The sequence below is a fragment of the Leopardus geoffroyi genome, chromosome D1 (assembly GCF_018350155.1).
Source record: "Leopardus geoffroyi isolate Oge1 chromosome D1, O.geoffroyi_Oge1_pat1.0, whole genome shotgun sequence".
Classification (NCBI taxonomy): domain Eukaryota; kingdom Metazoa; phylum Chordata; class Mammalia; order Carnivora; family Felidae; genus Leopardus; species Leopardus geoffroyi.
Window position 1 is genome coordinate 20,791,454 of NC_059329.1, and position 21,567 is coordinate 20,813,020.

Genomic DNA, 21,567 nt, shown 5'->3' on the forward strand with positions numbered 1-21,567 from the left:
TTGTTAATGTTAAAGAACATCCTTGGGATAAGCCAGCAATTCTAGATGATAAATAATTGTTTTTTATAAACAATAAACAATTGTTTTTTATAAATAATAAAGAGTTTTTAAAGATATCAGACAAAATACACAACTCTGAAATGTACCACGTGTGTACACACACACACACATTTTAGTATATTTCAAGAATGAAGCAAATACTCATCTGTGGTTGTACCCCCCTGTTATTAATTTGTCAAGTTAACATTTCTTAAGTGGAGAAGAGGGTGCCTGCTGAGGGTGAGCTGCAGTCGAACAGACCACAAGAGGAGTTATGATAGAGTTTATTACTCACAGGTCTTGGAGGAGGCACCTGGCATACCTTGGGGGGGTTTCTCTTGGAGACAGAATGCAGACAGAGAGGAATCACCCGGGACATATGCCTTCATTAGAACCTGGAGGGCTTTGGGGTTCCCGGGCTAAAGCCACATTCGTCAATTGTAACCAAAAGAGTGAGTTTTGGTAAGTTGCACTGGGGCCTTGTTGAAGGGGCGCATAAAGGGAAGGTGCTGGTGGATGGGGAAGACGGTTGAGCACAAGAACCGTGGGGGAGGTCGGGTCAGAAAGTGATCTATGTCTGTGACTCTGCAGACTGCTATCTAGGGTGTGTGCTTACATGAGGGGACTAGTGTCAGTTTAAAGTCACAGCGGGCTGCTTGGCCAAATGGGTTGGCCAAATGGGTGCCGGTTGGCCAAATGGTTGGCCAAATGGGTGCCAAACGGAGTAGCTTATCTAAACTCTTGACTACCGATGACAATAATTTGGTATGTTTTGTTGCATTCTTGTGATGTGATTGAGGTGTATGTTCATAATTGTTGTTGCTGAATATTGTATTACAACTGAGTCAGGAGGAAGGAGCACGTGAGAATTACCTGGCAAGTGGAAGGATCAGTGAATTTATTAAACTCATTACATTTGACAGTGTTTCCCTGGTTGGGATGCCCTTCATCCATAGTTGGAGGAAGTTATCTAGCTTATCCAGCAAGTGGATGTGCTTTGAATTTTCTACTGGCTCTTTTGGCTATTCCTCTTCCTTCTCTCATATTGAAAAAGGTAAAATGCCTTGTCATGGTTGAATATGGGAAAAGTAATGGACTTTACAGGTGTCCCAAAATTTGGGACAGATCTTGAGCCAAAACTAACCCAAACAACCATAAATTCAACTAATATTAGACAGTAAAAGAAAACATTGTTACCCGACAAGAAACAATTATCTCAAACTGACATTGATTGTCAATCCAAACTCTTAAACTATCACTAAGTTTTAAACTAGACTACTTCTCAGTCATCTTTGTACTAACTTAACTTATTAGAATCAATGTAGAAACTGCTATTATTATCCTCTCTTATAACAACATTGATCATGGGGTGCTTGGGTGGCTCAGTTGGTTAAGTGTCCAACTCTGGTTTTGGCTCAGGTCATGATCTCACGGTTTGTGGGACTGGACCCTGTATCAGTCTCTGTGCTGACAGTAGTGAGTCTGCTTGGGATTCTCTCTCTCCCTCTTTCTCTGTCCCACCCCCCCCCACGGATGCTCTCTCTCTCTCTCAAAATAAATAAACATTAAAGAAGTGTTGATCATAAGAATAATAATCAACATCAAAGTAAAACAGTATATTTACGTTATTTTTCAGAGTTTATGAAGTTTTTTTATATTTGCAGTTGCAAGCCTGGCCAACGTGGGGCCAGCCCCAGGTGGGGACCAAAATTATGCTTTATTTCCCTTATGCACTCCAGTTTCTCTTTTCTGTATTAATGATGCTAGAATAGGGTATTGAGTAACATGGGAACTCACGAAAAACAGGAAAACAGCACAAAGGGACACCATATCATCTCTGCCTAACAATAATTTAAAGAAAAACAAACATGGTTAATTTAAAATATGCATTGCCCAGATATTTTGCTGATTTTTTTCTAGTCTGTCATTATCTGGGGTTTATAAATACTTCTGGTTTTAAGTGATGACAATGAGAGAGTTTAGGATTTAATATTTGCTTTAAAAAATCCTACTGTGCTCTGTTCTTTATTTTTCCTTTCTTGGATCATGACCACTAGCAACATAATGCTGGCAAGCAGAATAATGACACCTAAAGATATTCATGTCTTAATTCCCAGAATCTGTGAATATGTTACTTTACTTGGCAGAAAGGATTTTGTAAATGTAATGCAGGAAAAGGACCTTGAGTTGGTGATATTTTTCTGGATATTAGGGTGGGCCCACTGCTATCCAATGAGTCCTTACAAGTGGAGAACTTTGTCAGCCAAGTCATAGGGGAGATGGAAGAAGGAGAGATTTGAGACTTGAGAGATACATGTCCTGCTATTGTTGGCTTTGAAGGTAGAGGAAGGGGGGGCCATGAGTCAAGGACTGAAGCATCTTCTAGAAACTGGGAACGGCCCTTGGGTGATAGCCAGCAAGCAAGAAAACAGGACCTTGGTCCCACAGCTTCAAGGAAGGGAATTCTGTCAACGAGTCAGATGGATAGGGAATGGATTTTCCCCTAGAGCCCCTGGAAAGGAATGCAGCCTGCTGAATTTGGGCTGGGGAGGCTTGTATTGAACTTGTGACTCACCGAACAGTCGGATGATAAATCTGTGTTATTTTAAGCTGCTAACTTTGTTATGGCAGCATTAGGAAGCTAATATACTAACGTTCCAAATCTTATTTTATTTAGTGTCTGAAAATGAGGGCAGAGAAGATCCTATATGAGTGCTTCATTCCTGGTGATATTGTTCTAGTTTCTTCTGATCTTTAGACATTTGTTTGCCGCAGTATCTTAGGATGGATGGTGTTCCTTTATGACATTCTGAATCCATCCTTAAGGCAGCACTTTCTCTGCCTGTTTTCCCAAGATAGAGTCACGTCAATTCTTAAGGTGTCAGTCATTGTTCATGCAGCTAGAAGGTTAATGACCACTCCAGTCATAACCTATTTTGATCTTACAGATGCTTATTGTCTTATTCCTATATTTACACTGTCTTTCAGAGTACTTGTCCCATAGCACCTGTTCAGTGATGGTAAGAACAGAAGGCAATGTAACTCTTTGCCAATCTTTCCTCTTACAAAGAACCGAATCAGGGGAGGACATCTCACTTCGATTGGGCCAATTGCATCCTCTTTCCAGGAATGTGGATTTTGAACTGAGAGGAGTTATAATATATATTCTTATAAATTCCGTGTATATCGATACATAAGTTCTTATTTAGGCATGCTATAGAAACCCTGGGATATGTTACAGCTCTTCCTTATTTTTGTAGTACTACTCCTACTATATTTTTCTATAGTATTTAGCTGTCAAGAATGAAGCCAATCATCTTTCATCATCTTAAATACTGAGAGGGAGCATTATTTTATATTTACCTGTGTTTGGTTTTCTTTTTTTTTTAAATTTTTTTAATGTTTATTTCTTTTTGAGACAGAGAGAGACAGAGCATGAATGGGGGAGGGGCAGAGAGAGAGACAGACACAGAATCGGAAGCAGGCTCCAGTCTCTGAGCCATCAGCCCAGAGCCTGACGCAGGGCTCGAACTCACGAACTGTGAGATCGTGACCTGAGCTGAAGTCGGACGCTCAACCGACTGAGCCACCCAGGCGCTCCTGTGTTTGGTTTTCTTAGTTTATCTTGGTTAAGCCTATAGTAAAAAGTAAAAAAAAAAAAAAAAGAGAAAGGAAAGGCATAAACTATTTCCTACTTTACTGATGAGTAAACTAAGGTTCAGATAGGCTAAGTTTCACGGGATAAAAAAATAATAGAGCCAGGCTTAAATTTCAGATTTTTGACATAAGTATTTGTCATTAATTTATGTTATCCTGTGCATGAATTGCCCAAAAAAGGGCTCAAACATATTATTTTCTCTATGCTCGAATTGTCTGCTCTGCACCTTGACTACAATACTTTGTATCTGATGTGACATGAAGCCTTTTTATATCTTCCCAGAAATCTGTGATTTTATGGTCTTCAAGCATGCTTTTCTCCACATAGAGTCCAAGAGTTGAAAAAAAAAGCCATTCTTAACAAACGAACGTTCAGGTTCTCTTGTGTAATAAGGATATAATTTTGTTGATTGCTTCTCTCAAAACTTCTTTTACCTTTTCATTTCTCAGACTGTAAATGAAAGGGTTCAGAAGAGGGGTCACCATTACAGTCATGACAGCAGTCACTTTGTCAAAATCCAGCGAACGGCTCTGGCTGGGCCTCACATACATGAAGATGTTGCTCCCATAGGCAATGGAGACGACCGTGATGTGAGAAGCACAGGTGGAAAATGCCTTCTGACGTCCTTGGGCTGAGGGGATGCGCAAAATGGTAGAAATGATATAGGTGTAAGACACAATGGTGAGTACCAGCGAGGTCAGGAGGATGAGGGAAGATAAGAGGAAGTTTATCATCTCAATGAAGTGAGTGTCTATGCAGGCCACCTGTAGCAGAGGGGCAATGTCACAGAAAAAATGACTGATTTCTTTATAACAGTAGGGCAGTCTGGACACCACAATAATTGGGCACAGCACTGAGAAGAAGGCTCCTACCCAGCATCCCAGAACCAGTAGGAGACAGGCGTTGCTGTTCATGATGATGGTATAGCGCAGGGGGTTACAGATGGCCACGTAGCGGTCAAAGGACATCACCGCTAGGAGGATAAACTCCACTGTCCCCAAGAAAAAGAAGAAGTATATTTGAATCATGCAGCCAGCAAAAGATATGATCTTCCTGTCCTCTAGAAGACAAGCTAATAGCTTTGGGGTAACTGAGGTAGTGTATAAAATGTCCAGAAATGACAAATTACTGAGGAAGAAGTACATTGGGGTTTGGAGGCGATTATCAGCCCATATTAGGGAAATGATGACAATATTTCCTGTGAGAGTTAACATGTAAATAAACAAGAGGACCACAAAGAGGGAGATCTGAAGCTTCCAGATAACAGGGAAGGCAGTCAGGGTGAATTCAGTCACTGTGGTCTGATTTTGCATATCCATGGCATGCAATACTTAGTGGGCAGCGCTTCTCTGAAAAAAAAAATTATGGAAATGAAAATGAGCTTAAATGAGTTTTCAACTCTCAGTATCAGTGATAAATGTAAAGTAGTAAAAGCTTTGAATGAAGTGTCAGACTGATTTCATCCTGCCACTCACTCTAATAAATATAGGACCTTGATAAGTTACATGACATCTTCTAACCTTGGTACTCTCACATTTAACATTTTTGGTTGAATGACATTTTCTCCATGGTCTCATTAAGCTCTAGCCTTTATGATGGTCATCTCTTGGACCCCGTGCTCCTTCCCTTCTCTCTTTCATTTTTCCTGATCTACTCTTTCCCTGGCTAAGTTCTGTGCTTGAGAAGAGAGAATCCTTAACTGAGAAACCCGTCAGTCCATTTGCAAAATGGGAAAAGGGAATGTTAAGGAAAGTTGAGTTACTTTTCTCCAAGTCATTTCAACCCTTCAGGTATCATCTACATAAAGGAGCAGAAACTACGAAACTGACCAAGAGCATCATATGAAAGAGAACCTGTCTTGGTCTCTCCTCACATTTGTGATTGGTATCGCATGAGTCTTAAGGTGATCTCTGGTTGTCCCTGAGTTGTTCTGATGTGATAATAATTGATCTCCATAAGGCCACATAGTTTTTCTTTGTTTTTATTTCTTATACTGATATAAAGGTTTTGATGTCTACACTGTTAAAGAACAAGTAGGTGCATATATATGGCTCATCATTTGAATAACCTATTTCAGACATTTAAAAAACCTCTACTGGGAAAATGATCAGTGTGTTTCTTTTTTGTTCCCTGCAATGCCATGTGTATGGCAGGATCCAAAAGAATACCAAAGCTTTTCCCTCCCATTCCTTGACTGGGAATTCTTACAGGTTGTCTTAAATCGGTCTCTTATACCTCACATTGTTTTCAGCAATTTGGACAATCAGCTTGTTAATAGTAGTGAAAGAAAGTGAATGCAGATGGTGTTGTTGGAAATGCTCATCTTGGAATACCGCTCAGGGGTGCTGAACATGTACTACATGTCTGTATAGTTCAGTGAAGCTGAATTTATTTTGTAGCTAATCCTTTAGTTTTATGTTAAAATGAAATTGGTTCAAATGACCAATAATGAACCTGAACTAGGTTGTCTCTAGGTGTGGAACCCACTGAGTTCGTCTTGAAAAAAGGTCACTTTCTCTTTCTGAAATGTCATTCCTAGGAGTATTTTTCCTTTTTTCTTTTGAACTTGTTTTATTTTATATTTTTTTAAATGTACATCCAAATTAGTTAGCATCTAGTGCAACAGTGATTTCAGGAGTAGATTCCTTAGTGCCCCTTCCCCATTTAGCCCACCCCCCCTCCCACAACCCCTCCTGTAACCCTCAGTTTGTTCTCCATATTTATGAGTCTCTTCTGTTTTGTCCCCCTCCCTGTTTTTATATTATTTTTGTTTCTCTTCCCTTATGTTCATCTGTTTTTTCTCTTAAAGTCCTCATATGAGTGAAGTCATATGATTTTGGGCTTTCTCTAATTTCGCTTAGCATAATACCCTCCAGTTCCATCCGGGTAGTTGCAAATGGCAAGATTTCATTCTTTTTCATTGCCGAGTAATACTCCACTGTATATATATACCACATATTCTTTATCCATTCCTCCATCAATGGACATTTGGGCTCTTTCCATACTTTGGCTATTGTTGATAGTGCTGCTATAAACATGGGGGTGCATGTGTCCCTTTGCAACAGCACACCTGTATCCCGTGGATAAATGCCTAGTAGTGCAATTGCTGGGTCGTAAGGTAGTTCTATTTTTAGTTTTTTGAGGAACCTTCACACTGTTTTCCAGAATGGCTGCACTGGCTTGCATTCCCGTAAGAGTATTTTTCCTTGAAGACTTTTGTTTTTGATGGATTTCCATTTGAAAAGTTTGCTGTGACTTTTCTGGTCCTTGTAGTTGCTCATTATTTGTATTCACCATTCATTTATTTCAAGACCAAACTGCTTTTAAGTAATCACAGGACCTTAAAGGGTCTGATCTATTGAAATAGGGTCTTGGTACCAGCCGGTGTGTTTCCACCACTAATACGATATATTGTTCTCTCCCCCCACTGCTGCTGCATCCAGGTAACAAACTTCCAGACTGATTTCTACAGCACAAGAAGGCATAACCATATCTGGGTGGACACGTGTTAATGTTACTAAGGTCTAATACAAAGACAGAATAGAGCATGGTATGTGTACAAGTAGAAATGCTTTGAAATTCCCTTTCATTTCCCCCTTCCCGCCCTCCTTACTGACAACACCAGGGATGAGTGGGTGTTAAGACACACTGATGTGCATTCTCACGAACTGCCTGTCATCTACTCCATTGTTCCTTCCATTCAACTAGCCAATTGTTTCACAACATCTGTTCTGTCATCGTTTTCCTTCTTGCCTCTGTAGTCTTTGATGAGCCTGATGGGAGCTTGATTCCTGTCTGGTATTGTAAGCGTCAGACAGTTTGGGATCTTCAAAAACACCGTGCCAGGTTTTAATAACAAGAATCTGGGAGGGTTGGACACAAATAGAATTGCTCTTTGCCGTGGTTGTCATTGGGTCATATAGGAATGGAAAAAAGGGGCATGGAGAGCTTTCTGTTCTGCTGAATAAGGGTCAAATAAACTTCTCTGAGACGAACTAAAGCTGTAGCATTGCTCTCCTTTGGGCAGTCTCTTCAGTTCGTGATAGTGGAAAGGAACTTGGCTTCTTTTCCAAGTTGGTCTTCTCTAGATGACCTCTGTGCTCTCCAGGGCCCATCATGTCTAAGAGGAAATGGTTGTGGATTAGACCATCTGTGTCTGACAATTTAATTATAAGTTTGCCAACTTAAGGCTTTCTTTCATTGGGGGAGGGGAGATTTTTTTCTTCATTACCATTTGTGGATCCTTAGAAAATGGCATTGAATGGCATATTTGCATGTTTCAAGATGCCGGATTTAGTGAGATAAATGTGGACTAGTGGAAAAATCATAGCAGATTTTCAGTCGGAGAACCTGTGTGGTTTACTTTTTTCTCTTGTGGCCGCTTGAGTGAGTGGCGTTTAATGAGACTCGTAAGTACCCTGTCTTGACTGTTTTCTCTGTAACGTGAGGATGATGACACTCCAGGTTCCGGTCCTCAGCTAGGGCCCAGCCCAGTAATGTTTATATACTTGGCGTTCAGTACATGTTTGTTAAGAACATGGGGATGGGGAAGCAGAAACAGAAAAGAACTAAGATGTAGTGGGGAATGGGGGTGAGAGATAATTTGGGATCTTTGCTGCTGTCAGTAAAACGTGACAAAGTTTAATTGTAACTGAAGTACATTAAAAACTTTCATCTTCAGACTTAGGGTAGGGCTCTAATACTTGACGTCTGCTGACAGTAGAAGTTTTGGGAAAGCAGTAATTACACTTTAATTCGTCAAATATACATGCAAACAAATGTAGTGAGACCCAAACTGCTTAACATATAAATAGGGATAATTGCATATTATAGGATACTTACATCACGCCGATTGTCGCACAGTCGGTATTTTCTCCATTCAAGTATGTTAACAAACTCAAATCTGGGTATGTTTTTCCTCCTGCATCCCATCCGTTTTTCTTTAAATTCTGTTACTGCTTCAGTGTTGGATTCTGTGTAAATCTCAGTCTTAGCCTGAGTCTGTTTTCCCACGTGGTACTTAACCGCCCTTTCAGAACCACACCAAATGGTTATTCGCTGCTTGCTGAAGTGTTCCATCCGTCTTCCTCTGAATGGAAAACGGTCCTTTTTAGTAATTTCTATCAGTTTTTTTTCAGTTCTTTTTTGTATTTCCACAGAAAAATTTAAATCTTGACTTACACCAGGATGAATCCAAGTGGTATATTATCATTTAATCTTTCATGTTACACGTCCAGTGACTCTCCATCTCAGGTATTCCTCTGAGTTTCAAGTGATGTGGATTCTGAAGCACATTTTTGCCAAGAAGAGCAGAGGAGTGAGGTTTGGCGATGAATGGGGGAGTCCCACACAACCGAATCACGAGCAGGTCCTCTGACTCCTATTTTGGATCTCTGGCAAAAGTGACCAAAAGCTTCTCAAATTTCAGTTGGGTTCGTGTTTCTTTGTTTGGTTTTAGTTGCAGGAATGTAATTTCCTCTCTATTTAGTGAATTTCTCTTTCTTCTGTGGATGCACCCAGAAACGTGGAATTATTCAAACACAGGACGTTAGACCAGAAGAGAACTCCACAGGCGGATGAGTCAGCCGGCCCCCAAATATCCTGCAATGTCTCCACCAAGGTACTGCCCAGTGATGCTAAACTCACTGTTTCTTGAGGCAACTCATTCTACCCTCATGGGCCTGATTGTCAGGAGAATTCATATTTGCTTTCACTGAAACATCTCTCTGAACTGTCACCCTTTGTTAGGTCACCCCTGTTCATTCATTGGGGATATTGTGACTTGACTGTAAATGTAACCGTCTTTATTTACTCTCTCCAGAAAATAACATTACTCTGCCTCTATTGAATATGAACTTTGATAGGTAATGAGATTCTGTGTTCACCTTCAGAGATTTGGTTTACAATGGCACCTGGGATTATGGCATAAAAAAAGGTTAATTATGACTACTGCAATCACAGAACATGAGAATTGAAGTAAGGAATCTGTTATAAAGTTAAGGTCTCCTGGGAGAATCTCTTGGTTGTTTATTTTATTTATTTAAAGAGAAACTTATACAGCTGCTTTAAAACCTCAGGGAACTAGAAACTTGGAAAACTTCAAACACATTTTTTTTTTCTGAAATGATCGTAGTGTATTAAAATAAGCTGTAAGAGCGATGAACCATTGGAATCTACCCTAAAAGCCAGGAGTACACTTTACTCACTGTGTGCTAGCCAGTATGAGAATAAATTATATTTAAAAAATAAAGATTATGCAACAAAAATAAAATGAAATTGACAAAAAAGCTTTAAGTTGCTTTCCAAACATAGATTATTTACGTAGATTTTATGTCTATGTACATATTTCAATTGATGCGTGATGTACAAATAATAACCAGTTTAAGGGTACAGTGATTGAGGTTTGGCACATCTTCACCAGAAGATACCACCAGTGCCATTATGAGGGTTTACAATATTTCCATTATCTTAGAAACACTCCTGCACCCTTTTGCAGCAAAAATGTTCCCCTCCTCACCTCTGCCCCTGATAACTACCAACGCATTTCCTGTCAATGTAATTTTGAATTTTCTAGAATTTTATCTAAACGCAGTCTTACTGTGTATAGTCTTTTGTGTTTCTTTCCTTCACTTAATCAGATGCTTTGAGATTAATCCATGTGTTTCTGGTATCACAAGTTTCTTTTTTTGTATTCCTGGAGGATTATCTATTGTATAGATTGTGTAGATATATCACAGTTTGTTTACCTAGTCACCAGATGATGGACACTTGGGTGGTTTTCAGTATTTGTCTATTTTGAATCAAGCCCCTCTGAGAAGTGGGTCCATGTTTTTATGTGAATATTTATTTTCGTTTTTCTTGGAAACATCCCTAGGAGTAGAATTGCTATGTTTTATGGTAAGTATATGTTTAACTATATAAGAAACTGCCATGGTGTTTTCCAATTTTATTTTCATTTCCTTTTCATCTTATTAGTTGTTTTTGGCTTTCTAAAAAACATTTTTTAACATTTATTAATTTTTGTGAGAGACAGAGTGCAAGCGGGGAGGGACAGAGAGAGAGGAGACACAGAATCTGAAGCAGGCTGTAGGCTCTGAGCTGTTAGCACAGAGCCCGACACGGGACTCGAACTCACAAGCCATGAGATCATGACCTGAGCTGAAGTAGGATGCTCATCTGACTGAGCCACCGAGGCTTCTCTGTTTTGGCTTTTTATGGTTCCCTTATGCCTTTCTTCCTCCCTTGGTGTCTTACTTTGTGAACTGATGATTTTCCATAGTGGTATGCTTTGATTTCCTTCTCTTTGTTTTTGGATATCCACTGTTGGTTTTTGCTTGGTGGTTACAAAGAAGTGTATGTAAAATGTCTTATAGTTAGATCCAACTATTTTATGCTGATAACAACTTCACTTTGATCACATACAGAAACTCTACCCTTTTATTCCCTACCTCCTCCCTGATATTTTATGGTTTTGATGTCACAATGGACAGTTGACCCTTGAACAATGTGGGAGTTGGGGGTGCTGACCTCCCGCACAGTTGAAAATTTATGTAAAACTTTTGACTTCCCCAAAAGTTAACTACTAATAGCCTACAGTTGACCAGAAGCCTTACCATTAACATAAAGCCATTTAATACACATTTTGCTTATGTATTATATATTGTGTTTGTATAGACTTGAAACTAGGTAACATTGTGTGTCAACTGTATTTCAATTAAAATAAAAGTTATTTAAAATATCAGATTAATCAGCATTAACTATTTGGGACATTTCCTTATAGCCTTTAAGAGATTCTGAAGTGTAAAATAACTATGAATCAATTCAGAATTGTTGAAAATCCCTTTTCTAAACACTTACATATTTACCTTATATAGACTTCCCTTTGTATACCAGGGAAAGCATTTCAATTCTCATGTGAACATAATTTTGCCTCCTCCAGACCTCCACTGTGTAAGCTGAATAGAATGTAGGTCTTCTTAAAGCAAATCCTGGAAATTTAAATACTTGGCTGAAATCAGTTACCGCTACTTAAATCCAATCTTTACCAGGATGTCAAAAATGTGTGCATAAATAGAAAAAACATTATTAACATATAAATAATTTCAACTTAGCCTTTTAGTTTATAGGCTATAAGCTTGTGTTTAGAGAACAGTTCTCCAAGGGATTTGGGGGTGGTTGTCAGTCTGCTTCCTCTTAGACCAATGATAATGGCGAAAAGAAAACAGAATGAAAAAGACATTTAAAAAGTAGTAACTGATTTTATAACTGGCAAGTAACAGTACCTTCCAATTGTCGCAAAATTGTATGAGAAGATCTAGGGAGTGAAAGGAATTTAGTAAGTTGGATTCATAAATGAATTCAAACAGATCTCTTTGGGTGTAGGGTCTGGACCCATGAGCAAAAGACAATAGGGTTTAAAAAGTGGGCTGTTCCAAAGGAAAAAAATCAAAATCAAAATAGGGTTTGGGGAAGATATAATGAAAAGATGGCTCTTCTGATTACAAAGTGTGACTCAGATCTGTCTGCAATTGTATATGGGGCCATTTGTTTTGCATATTGTCTGGGCTGCAAGTGTTCCTGTACCTGACGCCTTCATAGGCATCTGGCACAAAAACCATAAATGAATACTGGTTGTGCTCACTTATATTTGGATGTTTCGCATGAACAACACCTGAATGGAGTTCTTTAACCCAGGGATTTAATAACCTAGGTATTATTGATAACTGACAGCACAAAACCAATTTTATGGGTAAACAAAACCCAGCTTTGTATACACTTTATTTAGGCATGCAAAGACATAACAAAATCTAACTCTGGTCTCATTTAATCATCTATCTCTTCTCGTCAGGGACTGTTAGACTCATTGGGTGATGAAGTGCCTGAGGTACATTCTTGGTCCTTTTCCTGGTCCCTTTTTGCATCTTACTGTTTTTGTCCACTGTTTCTTATTTTTGGGTTTCTCAGATATCCTGGAAACTGGATTGTTCTGCTTTTCATCAGGGCCTTATGACCCACTCTGCGTCATTGCCCTTACCCCAAAGTCTACCGGGAGTATATCTATAGTTGAAGAAATTGGGTTTATCATTCATTGCAGTGAGGGAAAACCCAAACTGTGGAGAGAGTGAAATGTCTCACTAAGTGTACTTATCATAGGATTTAGGCTTTCTTTGGGAACTTTTGGGGAGGGTCTATGGAAGCAGCAGCCTGTTTTGGATTGAGTGCTCTCAGAAGGATGGGGACAGAGTAAGGTAAAGCTGTAATTAGTAAAGAGGTAACAGCCATTCAATTTGGTAAGGCAGGGGATTGCTTGGTATTTTGTGTTGCACAGTGATCCTGTATGAAATGGATGTTCAGTGAAACTGTTTACGTCCAATGGGAGAAAAACACGACTTATCCGTAAGTATCACATCAGTTTGTAATAATACCAAGAAATATCTGTGAACACCAGATCCATTCTGGATGTTAGGGGCTCCCTTCTTTGGGCTGAATCCTGCTTTATTTCTTAAGATTATAGTTCATTGTTGAACACCTCATCCCCCTTTGATGTAAATCAGGCTTTCTTATTCTCTCAGGCAACAAGATCTGAATTTCCATGGTTACTTCCCTCTTTGTAATCTTGCTTCCTAATAACCCTCTCCTTCCTACCTCTTCCTGGATATGCTGGGTATAGAGTTCGGTTGTCCTTTGTCACCTGGGAAGACCCAGCAGAATATAAAAGTTTGAAGAACTGTGCTATGCACATAGTTATAGAAATGATAATAACACTAAGGGATTCTAGGGCACCTGGATGGATGGTGTCCAACTCCTGATTTCATCTCAGGTCATGATCCCAGGGTGGTAGGATCGAGCCCTGAATTGGGCTCTGCGTTGAGCGTGGAGCCTGCCTAAGGTTGTCTCTTTCTTTCTCTCTCTCTCTCACTCCCCCACCTCTTCCCCCCCGTGCTCATGCTCTCTCTCTAAAATAAACAAACAAACAAATAAATAAGCAAATAAAAATAAAAGGTGATTCTGCCTTCTAGATATATACTTTGTAGGGTCATATTATGTTGATAAATTCAGCACATTTCTATTTATCATCACAATGAATCTGAGATGAGATTCACATTAATCAAAAAGATAATAGTAATTAATTTACAAGAACAAAGACAGTATTTCATGGCTAGACAACCTTTGCCATGAGTATTTTCTCCAACTAGGCAAGCTAGATGGGAAGGCAAAAACAGATACAAAGGTGCTTGGTGAACTTAGAGTCAGAACAAGGAAAAGTTAGTAATTCAAATAAAATGCTTAATGGGATCAGATAAAGATAAAGGTAACCTGACTCTGCCAGTGTCACAGCAGGCACAATACTAATTTGTGTGCAGGATAGACCTTCTTCCTAGAGCAACATTTGATAGTCTTTGCATTTGCCAGTCTTTTAAACTTTTTTTGTCCATATTGACTGACAGAATTAAAACTCTTGCTTCTTAATCTAGTCAAGATCATCAAAGGAGAAGCATCTCGGTGGGGGCGGGCTGGTGAAAATGTCTCACTTTCTACTTACCAATATCTATGTGTGATGACAATATTACTTTCATACATATGATCTCATTTTATTTATTTATTTTAAGTTTTTTCTTTTTTATGTTTATTTATTTTTGAGAGAAAGAGAGAGACAAAGTGCGAGTGGGGGGAGGAGCAGAGAGAGAGGGAGACACAGAATCTGAAGCAGGCTCCAGGCTCCAAGCAGTCAGCACAGAGCCCAACGTGGGGCTTGAACTCTCGAAACATGAGATCATGACCTGAGCCAAAGTTGGATGCTTAACCGACTGAGCCATCAAGGCGCCCCTTAATGATCTCATTTTATAGCCACAAGTGCCTTGGAAAATAATCAGAGCAGACAGTCCTGCCACCATTTTGCAGATGGGCAGGTGGAATCTTGGAGAAATCATGCAACCTAAGTAACTAAGTTCCCAAGTCCATTGAAGTTAGTGCCTAAACAAATATTAGACATTAGCTCTTGTGACTCAGGGCCTGGAGTGTTTCCATGATCTTATGTTACTATTTGAAAAATATTTCAAAGACTGAACAGACATAGAATTCTTTTTTTTTTCCATCTGGTTTTCCATACTTCACTGTTGATGATGTGTGATGGTTAATCATCCTGCTGACAGATTCTGAGACTTCAGTTGTACTTTGGTGTCAGTCTTCATACGGCACAAGGTGCTATAGAGAGAAGGCATAGCTTACATGTCCTGAAATTGCTTAGTGTTATGTTCCCTTGGAATGTGGTGGAACTATCCTGCTAACTGACTCTTTCAAGACTTCCTTTACCTTTTCATTCCTCAAGCTATAAATGAAAGGATTCAGAAGAGGGGTCACCACTGTAGTGAGGACAGCTGTCACTTTATCAAAATCCAGTGAATGGCTCTGGTTGGGCCTCACGTACGTGAAGATGGAGCTTCCATAGGCAATGGAGACGACCGTGATGTGAGAAGCACAGGTGGAAAAGGCCTTCTGACGTCCTTGGGCTGAGGGGATGCGCATGATGGTAGAAATGATGTAGGTGTAGGATGTGGTGGTGAGCACCAGTGAACTCAGGATCACTAGGGAAGATAAGAGGAAGTTTATCATCTCAATGAAGTGGGTATCAATGCAGGCCACCTGCAGTAAAGGGGCAATGTCACAGAAGAAATGACTAATTTCTCTATGACAGTAGGGCAATCTGGACACCACAATAATTGGGCATAGCACTGAGAGAAAGGCTCCCGCCCAGCAGCCCAGAACCAGCAGGAGACAGACCCTCCTGTTCATGATGATGGTATAGCGCAGGGGGTTACAGATGGCTACATAGCGGTCAAAGGACATCACCGCTAAGAGGATAAACTCCACTGTCCCCAGAAAGAAGTAGAAATAAACTTGAGTGATGCAGCCAGCAAAGGATATGGTTTTCTTCTTTTCTAAGAGACAAGCTAGCAACTTTGGGGCAATAGTAGTTGTGAACAAAATGTCCAAAAATGACAAATTACTAAGGAAGAAATACATTGGTGTCTGGAGACGATTATCAGTCCATATTAAGGAAATGATGACAATGTTTCCTGTTATGATGAGCATATAAACCAGCAGGAGAATGACAAACAGCAAGACTTGAAGCTCCTGGATGACAGGAAGGGAGACCAATGTGAATTCACTCAATGTACTCTGGTTTCTCATAGCCATTTCAACTGGAAGGGGGAAGAAACAAACAAAGAAAAGCAGAATAGTTGAAGACATCTTTCAGGTTTTTCTATGATCTTATTAAATATAGATTTAATATAAATATTAAATATAGAGGGTGTGGTCCTAGTGTTTTCTCTGACCATATCATGTGGCCTCAGGCAAATCACATGAGCTCTTGGCCTCAGTTCTCATCTTCATAGTTGATGGGTTGGAAAAAAAATGTCTATGGTTCCTTTAAACTTTAACTTTTCAACTTCAATGACATGCATATATTTCCTCTCTTTCCTTCCTTAAATCCAAATCTGTTCAAGTTAACTGAAGTGTATAATTAACTGAAATTCACTCAAGTCATTTTGATCATGTTATACTTTAATCTCTAATAATATGGGTATCTTAGCTGATAACGTCATATCATACTTTATTGGGGAAAGAGAAGTCATCAGACAAAAATTCTATTATCATTCCTGTATCAAGGCTGACCAGCATATTATGATCTGAAATGAAGAATCCTCTTAAGCCACAACAAGAATTGGATAAGACACACTCTCTGAGACATTGCTGGTTGCATCAAAAGTTAGGAGAGGTATCTGGATCCATTTGATAAATAACTAATAAAGAAACAGTAGGAGGGGCCGAGGCCAGGCAGTCAGGTGTCAAAGCTTCAGCGGCTGGAGCTGGAGCGCAAAGAGCCGGTAGCCAAGATCAGGGTGGCTGGCATCAGAATCAGCCAAAACAGAGAATTGGTAAGGGAAACACAGAGAACTGAAGGGGCAGGGAACCAAAGCAGAAGATTTGTACCAACAAGCGTCAGTGAGAAGGGTTGCCCTGTGATCATACCTTTATGGAGACATTTCTACGGGACATCCGGCACTGGAAAATCAGTGAAGCTGGAAAAGCAAATCCTGAGACTTTCTCTCTGAACCAAATCTTTGAGAAGGTGAAGTGTTCCTGGGTGAGGCATGCTGAATAGGAGAAGCAAATCCCTTCCAGAAGAAAAATTCCCCAACTTAGGCACCAAGAACTCCCAGATATTAAGGAGAAACAAAGAACTTTTGGACAAAGATTTCCAAACATGATAACAATTGTGCTGCTATAAATGGGAGTGGAAGAAAAGAAATGATGCAGTAAGAGATTTAGCACAAGGACAACAGAATTTGGAATGGTTAGAGGTGTTATATAGTACACTTATATATGGAATATTTCAAGAAGTAAAGGATGCAATTTTAAAAGTGAGAATGCCACAAAAATCAGGTCTTTTAAAAACTACCAAATTGACTTTTAAAAAGACCCAGTGTTGGGAGCCTGGGTGGCTCAGTCCACTGAGCACCTGACTCTCGATTTCAGCTCCCACGATTGTGGGATCGAGCCTGGGCATCAACCTGCTTCGGATTCTGTGTCTTTCTCTCTCTCTCTCTGCCCCTCCCCCATTCACTCTGTCTCTGTCTCTCTCTCTCTCTCAAAAATAAACATTAAATAAATAAATAAATAAATAATAAAAATAAAAAAGCCCAGTGGACCTTACAGAACTAAAAAAAAAAAGATTATTGTTGAAGTAACAACTCAATTGTTTCAAGTGAGGTGGGAGGAGACAATGGATTAGATAGAATTTAAAACACCATGTTATACACCTGAAACTAACATAACATTGTGTGCCAACTGCACTCAAAATAGAACAAAACAAAACAAAAACCCCTCTTACTAGGTTATCTCATGCACCCTAAAATTAAAAAAAAAAAAAAAAGGATTAGTAAATAGGAAGATATATGTAAAGAATTCCTCTTTAATGAAACAGAGATAAGCTTGCAAAGTATGGAAGAGTGTTCAAAGGAATGGAATTTTGTTAAAAAAAAATAGAAACGATGGAATGGGAACATTTATATGTGTATTCTGTGTCCTGCAGGAGAGAACACAGGAAGTGATGCTGGATGGTATTTACAGAGAAACAGAGCACCAAAGGGAGGATATGAAAAACAGCAAGAAAGCGTAGATCACTTTTACGGGAACAGCAGTGAGAATGACCCATTGGCTTCTCCACAGCAGCAATGAAAGCCAAGAATTAGTTAAATAATATCTCTAAAGCGTGGCAAGAAAGTAACTGCCAACGCAGAATTAGATATCCAGTAAAATTCTCTTCCATCGTAAAATAAATATAGTTCAGATAAAAACTTCAGGAATTTACTGTCAAGGGACAAATGATAAAGTAATTTCTAAATATAATTCAAGAATAAAGAAAATAATGGAGATCATTTAAGACATGAAGAGGAATAATAAAGAAATGAAATGGTAAACACGTACATAAATCTAAGTAGAAATTCTCTGTGAAAGGTACTAACAGTGTTAGGGCGCCTGGGTGGTTCAGTGGGTTAAGCGTCCGACTTCTGCTCAGGTCATGAGCTTGTGGTTCGCAGGTTTGAGTCCTGCATTGGGCTCTGCGCTGACAGCTCAGGGTTGGGAGCCTGCTTCAGATTCTGTGTCTCTGTGTCTCTCTGCTCCTCCCCCTGCTTGTTCTCATTTTCATTCTCTCTCTCAAAAATAAATAAACATTTAAAAAATTTTAAAAATGTAATAACTGTTGAATTTCTGGAGTTAATCTAGAATTGGCACGTGAATGATGACAGGAAAAAAATGTGGAGAAGAAAATTGGAGCCAAAGACTTCTTGTATCATTTGTGAGGGGATGAAACATTGTTTTCTTTAGTTTTTGTTTGTTTGTTTGTTTGTTTGTTTTGTTTTAGTAGGCTCCATGCCCAGTGCTGATCCCAAAGTAGGGCTCGAACTCACCACTCTCAGCTCAAGGCCTGAGCTGAGATCAAGAGTTGGACGCTTAACCACTGAGCCACTCAGGCACCTGTCTTTTAGGTTTTAAGTTAAAAAACCCCAATAAATCTTCTAGGATACTCACTGAAAGGATAGTAATAGAATAGATAATTTTCAAATTTATAGAAGGGAAAAAGTGATATAAGGGAAGCAAAACTCAACTATAACAAAGATATAAATAAATACCAACAGTCAAAGCAGTCCATCAATTCCAAAAAAAAAAAAAAAAAAAAAAAAAAAAAAAAGAAAGGAAGAAAGAAAGAATAAGAAATTGTGGAAAAAGAAGCATAGAAAAATAGGAAATTGGGACAAATAGAAATAAAAAGCTGTATAAATCAGTTCTAATATATCAATTTTCACAATAAAGAAAAACTAAATTCTTTAAAGACATACATTTGTAATATTGTACTAAAAAACAATTCCTGGTGTATTCTATTTATAAGAGATATAAAAGGCAAGAACATGGAAAAATTGAAAATAAAAGGATTTTTAAAAAAGTATATGCCAAACATATACTAATCCCCAAGAAAGTTAATGTGGCTGTGCAAGTAACCCCTGCTGTTTGAAAGTTCCCATTTTGCCACTTCATTTTCATGGACAATGTATTGTTACCTGTTTTTGCTGTCTTAGAGGAACCCAGAAATCCCGTGAGAATTTCCGTGTGTGTTTTGCAGGGAGCCAAGCCATTGCAGAGGCAGCACCCAGCCCGAGCAGAGCGTTTTTCCCAAGGAACTACATTCAGTGTGTCCGCATTGAGCTCAGCTTTGAACTGGGTCTGCCAGTATCTGTGTTTTATCTTAATTTATTTTGTGCATCTATCAGCAAGATGTGTTCTGAAGGCATCAAAGAAGCCTAAGAGAGGTTATTTTTGGCGTCCTGGAATGCTCAAAAAGTTTTCCGTATAAATTAATGGCAATCGCATCTTCATTTTCTGCCATTTTGGCTTACGACAGGTTTCATAGGAATGTTCTATTTCTGCATAGTAGAGAAATCTGTATTAATAACTGGTAAAGCAGAAAGTAAGACAAAATCATTAGGGATTGACAGGGCCGCTGTTGGATTTTAAAAATTTCAATTCATCATTATCGTCTAAATATGTATATACCTAATAACCAGCTTCAACACATATAAAGAAAAAAAAATCACAGAACTGTAAGATCAAAGTATCATCATAGTGGAAGAATTCAGTACATAAACGTATTTTATCATATTTTTAAAGGTTTATTTATTTTGAGAGAGAGAGTGTGAGTGAGCGGGGGAGGGGCAGAGAGAGAGGGAGACAGAGAATCCCAAACAGGCTTCATGCTGTCAGCACAGAGCTCCATGTGGGTCTGGAACTTATGAACTGTGATATCATGACTTGAGCTGAAATCAAGTCAGATGCTTAACCAATTGAGCCACCCATGCGCCCCTATTTTATAACATTTTAAATTCTAAAATATTTGTGTGTGTGTGTGTGTAACAAGCTCAACAAATCACTGTTTATGTGAATAATTCATCAAAGACACAAAGAATTTTATATGACCTCTTTTGCTAGTTACTAAGGCCTACCTCTTTCAAAGGTTAGCCAAGGTTCCTGTGCATGTGTCAGTATTCCTTCTAGCCAAATAAATTTGTTCCCTGCTGACTGGACTATAAACAAAACAGGTCACTGAACTTGAACTGAAAACCAAAAATAATTACGTATTTTATCTTTTAACAATCTCTTTTAAATTCCAGGTCTCAGTCTCCTTCCTAATGTTTATATTTCCCTTCATTTATGTGGGTCAGTTCATATAAATACAAATTACTCTGAAATCCTTTCACAAACCCTAAACATCCAAGATTGTGGATGCATCTTTCAAAAGGCAAATAATTTCTCACTTCAAGTTTTATGTATAAGCTGAGCGATACGGTGCAGTGGTTAAGTGTGTTTGCGGTTTAAGACTGTAGTATGAGCTCTGGTGCCATGATTTCTAGATGTGGCTTTAGTATTCTCACTTGTAAATGGAAATGCCTTAAATGTCTTCTGTTTAGGATGATAGTAAGGTCTGGAACGACATAAGGTTCTTATCAGCAAGCAACTAACAGTACTTGATACAAATGTTCAATAAATGTCTTGCTAACAAGCAAACAAATAGATAGGACTGGGAGTAGTGGACGGAAGTGAAGGAGGCACCTATAAGGATAAAACACGAAGAGAAAAATACTGACAATTCCATCTCCATGAGTAATAAAAATGTAAAATTTTTTTTTAGGTTTATTTATTTTTGACAGAGACAGAGTGCAAGCATGAGCTGGGGAGGTGCAGACTGAGAGAGGGAGACACAGAATCTGAAGTATGTTCCAGGCTCCGAGCTGTCAGCACAGAGCCCGATGCGGGGCTCGAACTCACGAACCGTGAGATCATGACCTGGGCTGAAGTTGGATGCTTAACCGGCTGAGCCACCCAGGTGCCCCAAAATATTTTTAAGTTTATTTATTTTGAGAGAGAGACAGAGAGAGCAAGTGGGGGAGGGGTAGAGAGACAGGGAGACAGAGAATCCCAAGCAGACTCCGTGCTGTCGGCACAGAGACCGATGTGGGACTCGAACTCACAAACCGCGAGCTCGTGACCTGAGCTGAAACCAAGAGTCGCACGCTTAACAGACTGAGCTACTCAGGTGCCCCAACATGTAAAAATATTAATATGCAGTAGATATGTGATAACACAGATCTCTATTAAACCTGCTTGACTTCTGTCCACAATAAAATTTGTGTGAAGATCCTAAAACTACTTGACCTTGTAAACCACACTTCTTCCTGCATATGCATGTGTTTTTAGCATATGCTTCCATCATAACAATAAAATGGAAGATATTCTTATACCCTGAAGAC

At 39.1% G+C, this 21,567-nt stretch overlaps 2 protein-coding genes and 1 long non-coding RNA gene across 3 annotated transcripts; 1 reads left to right on the forward strand and 2 right to left on the reverse strand.

The window, feature by feature from the left end:
- Positions 1-1,238: 1,238 nt before the first annotated feature.
- Positions 1,239-19,426, forward strand: LOC123602373. Its single transcript, XR_006714465.1, has 3 exons — positions 1,239-1,333; positions 3,586-3,588; positions 19,417-19,426. It is a non-coding gene; the product is annotated as an uncharacterized LOC123602373 (long non-coding RNA).
- Positions 4,069-5,016, reverse strand: LOC123602372 (olfactory receptor 6M1-like). Its single transcript, XM_045486880.1, has one exon. It carries the CDS (start codon positions 5,014-5,016, stop codon positions 4,069-4,071), a length of 948 nt encoding a protein of 315 aa, XP_045342836.1.
- On the reverse strand, positions 14,948-15,895 carry LOC123602370 (olfactory receptor 6M1-like). Its single transcript, XM_045486878.1, has one exon. The coding sequence runs from the start codon at positions 15,893-15,895 to the stop codon at positions 14,948-14,950; it is 948 nt and encodes a 315-aa protein (XP_045342834.1).
- Positions 19,427-21,567: the final 2,141 nt, after the last annotated feature.

What these genes read in the sequence shown, in the direction of transcription:
- LOC123602372 (XM_045486880.1), bottom strand. Translation starts at nt 5,016, where the DNA reads ATGGATATGCAAAATCAGACCACAGTGACTGAATTCACCCTGACTGCC.
- LOC123602370 (XM_045486878.1), bottom strand. Translation starts at nt 15,895, where the DNA reads ATGGCTATGAGAAACCAGAGTACATTGAGTGAATTCACATTGGTCTCC.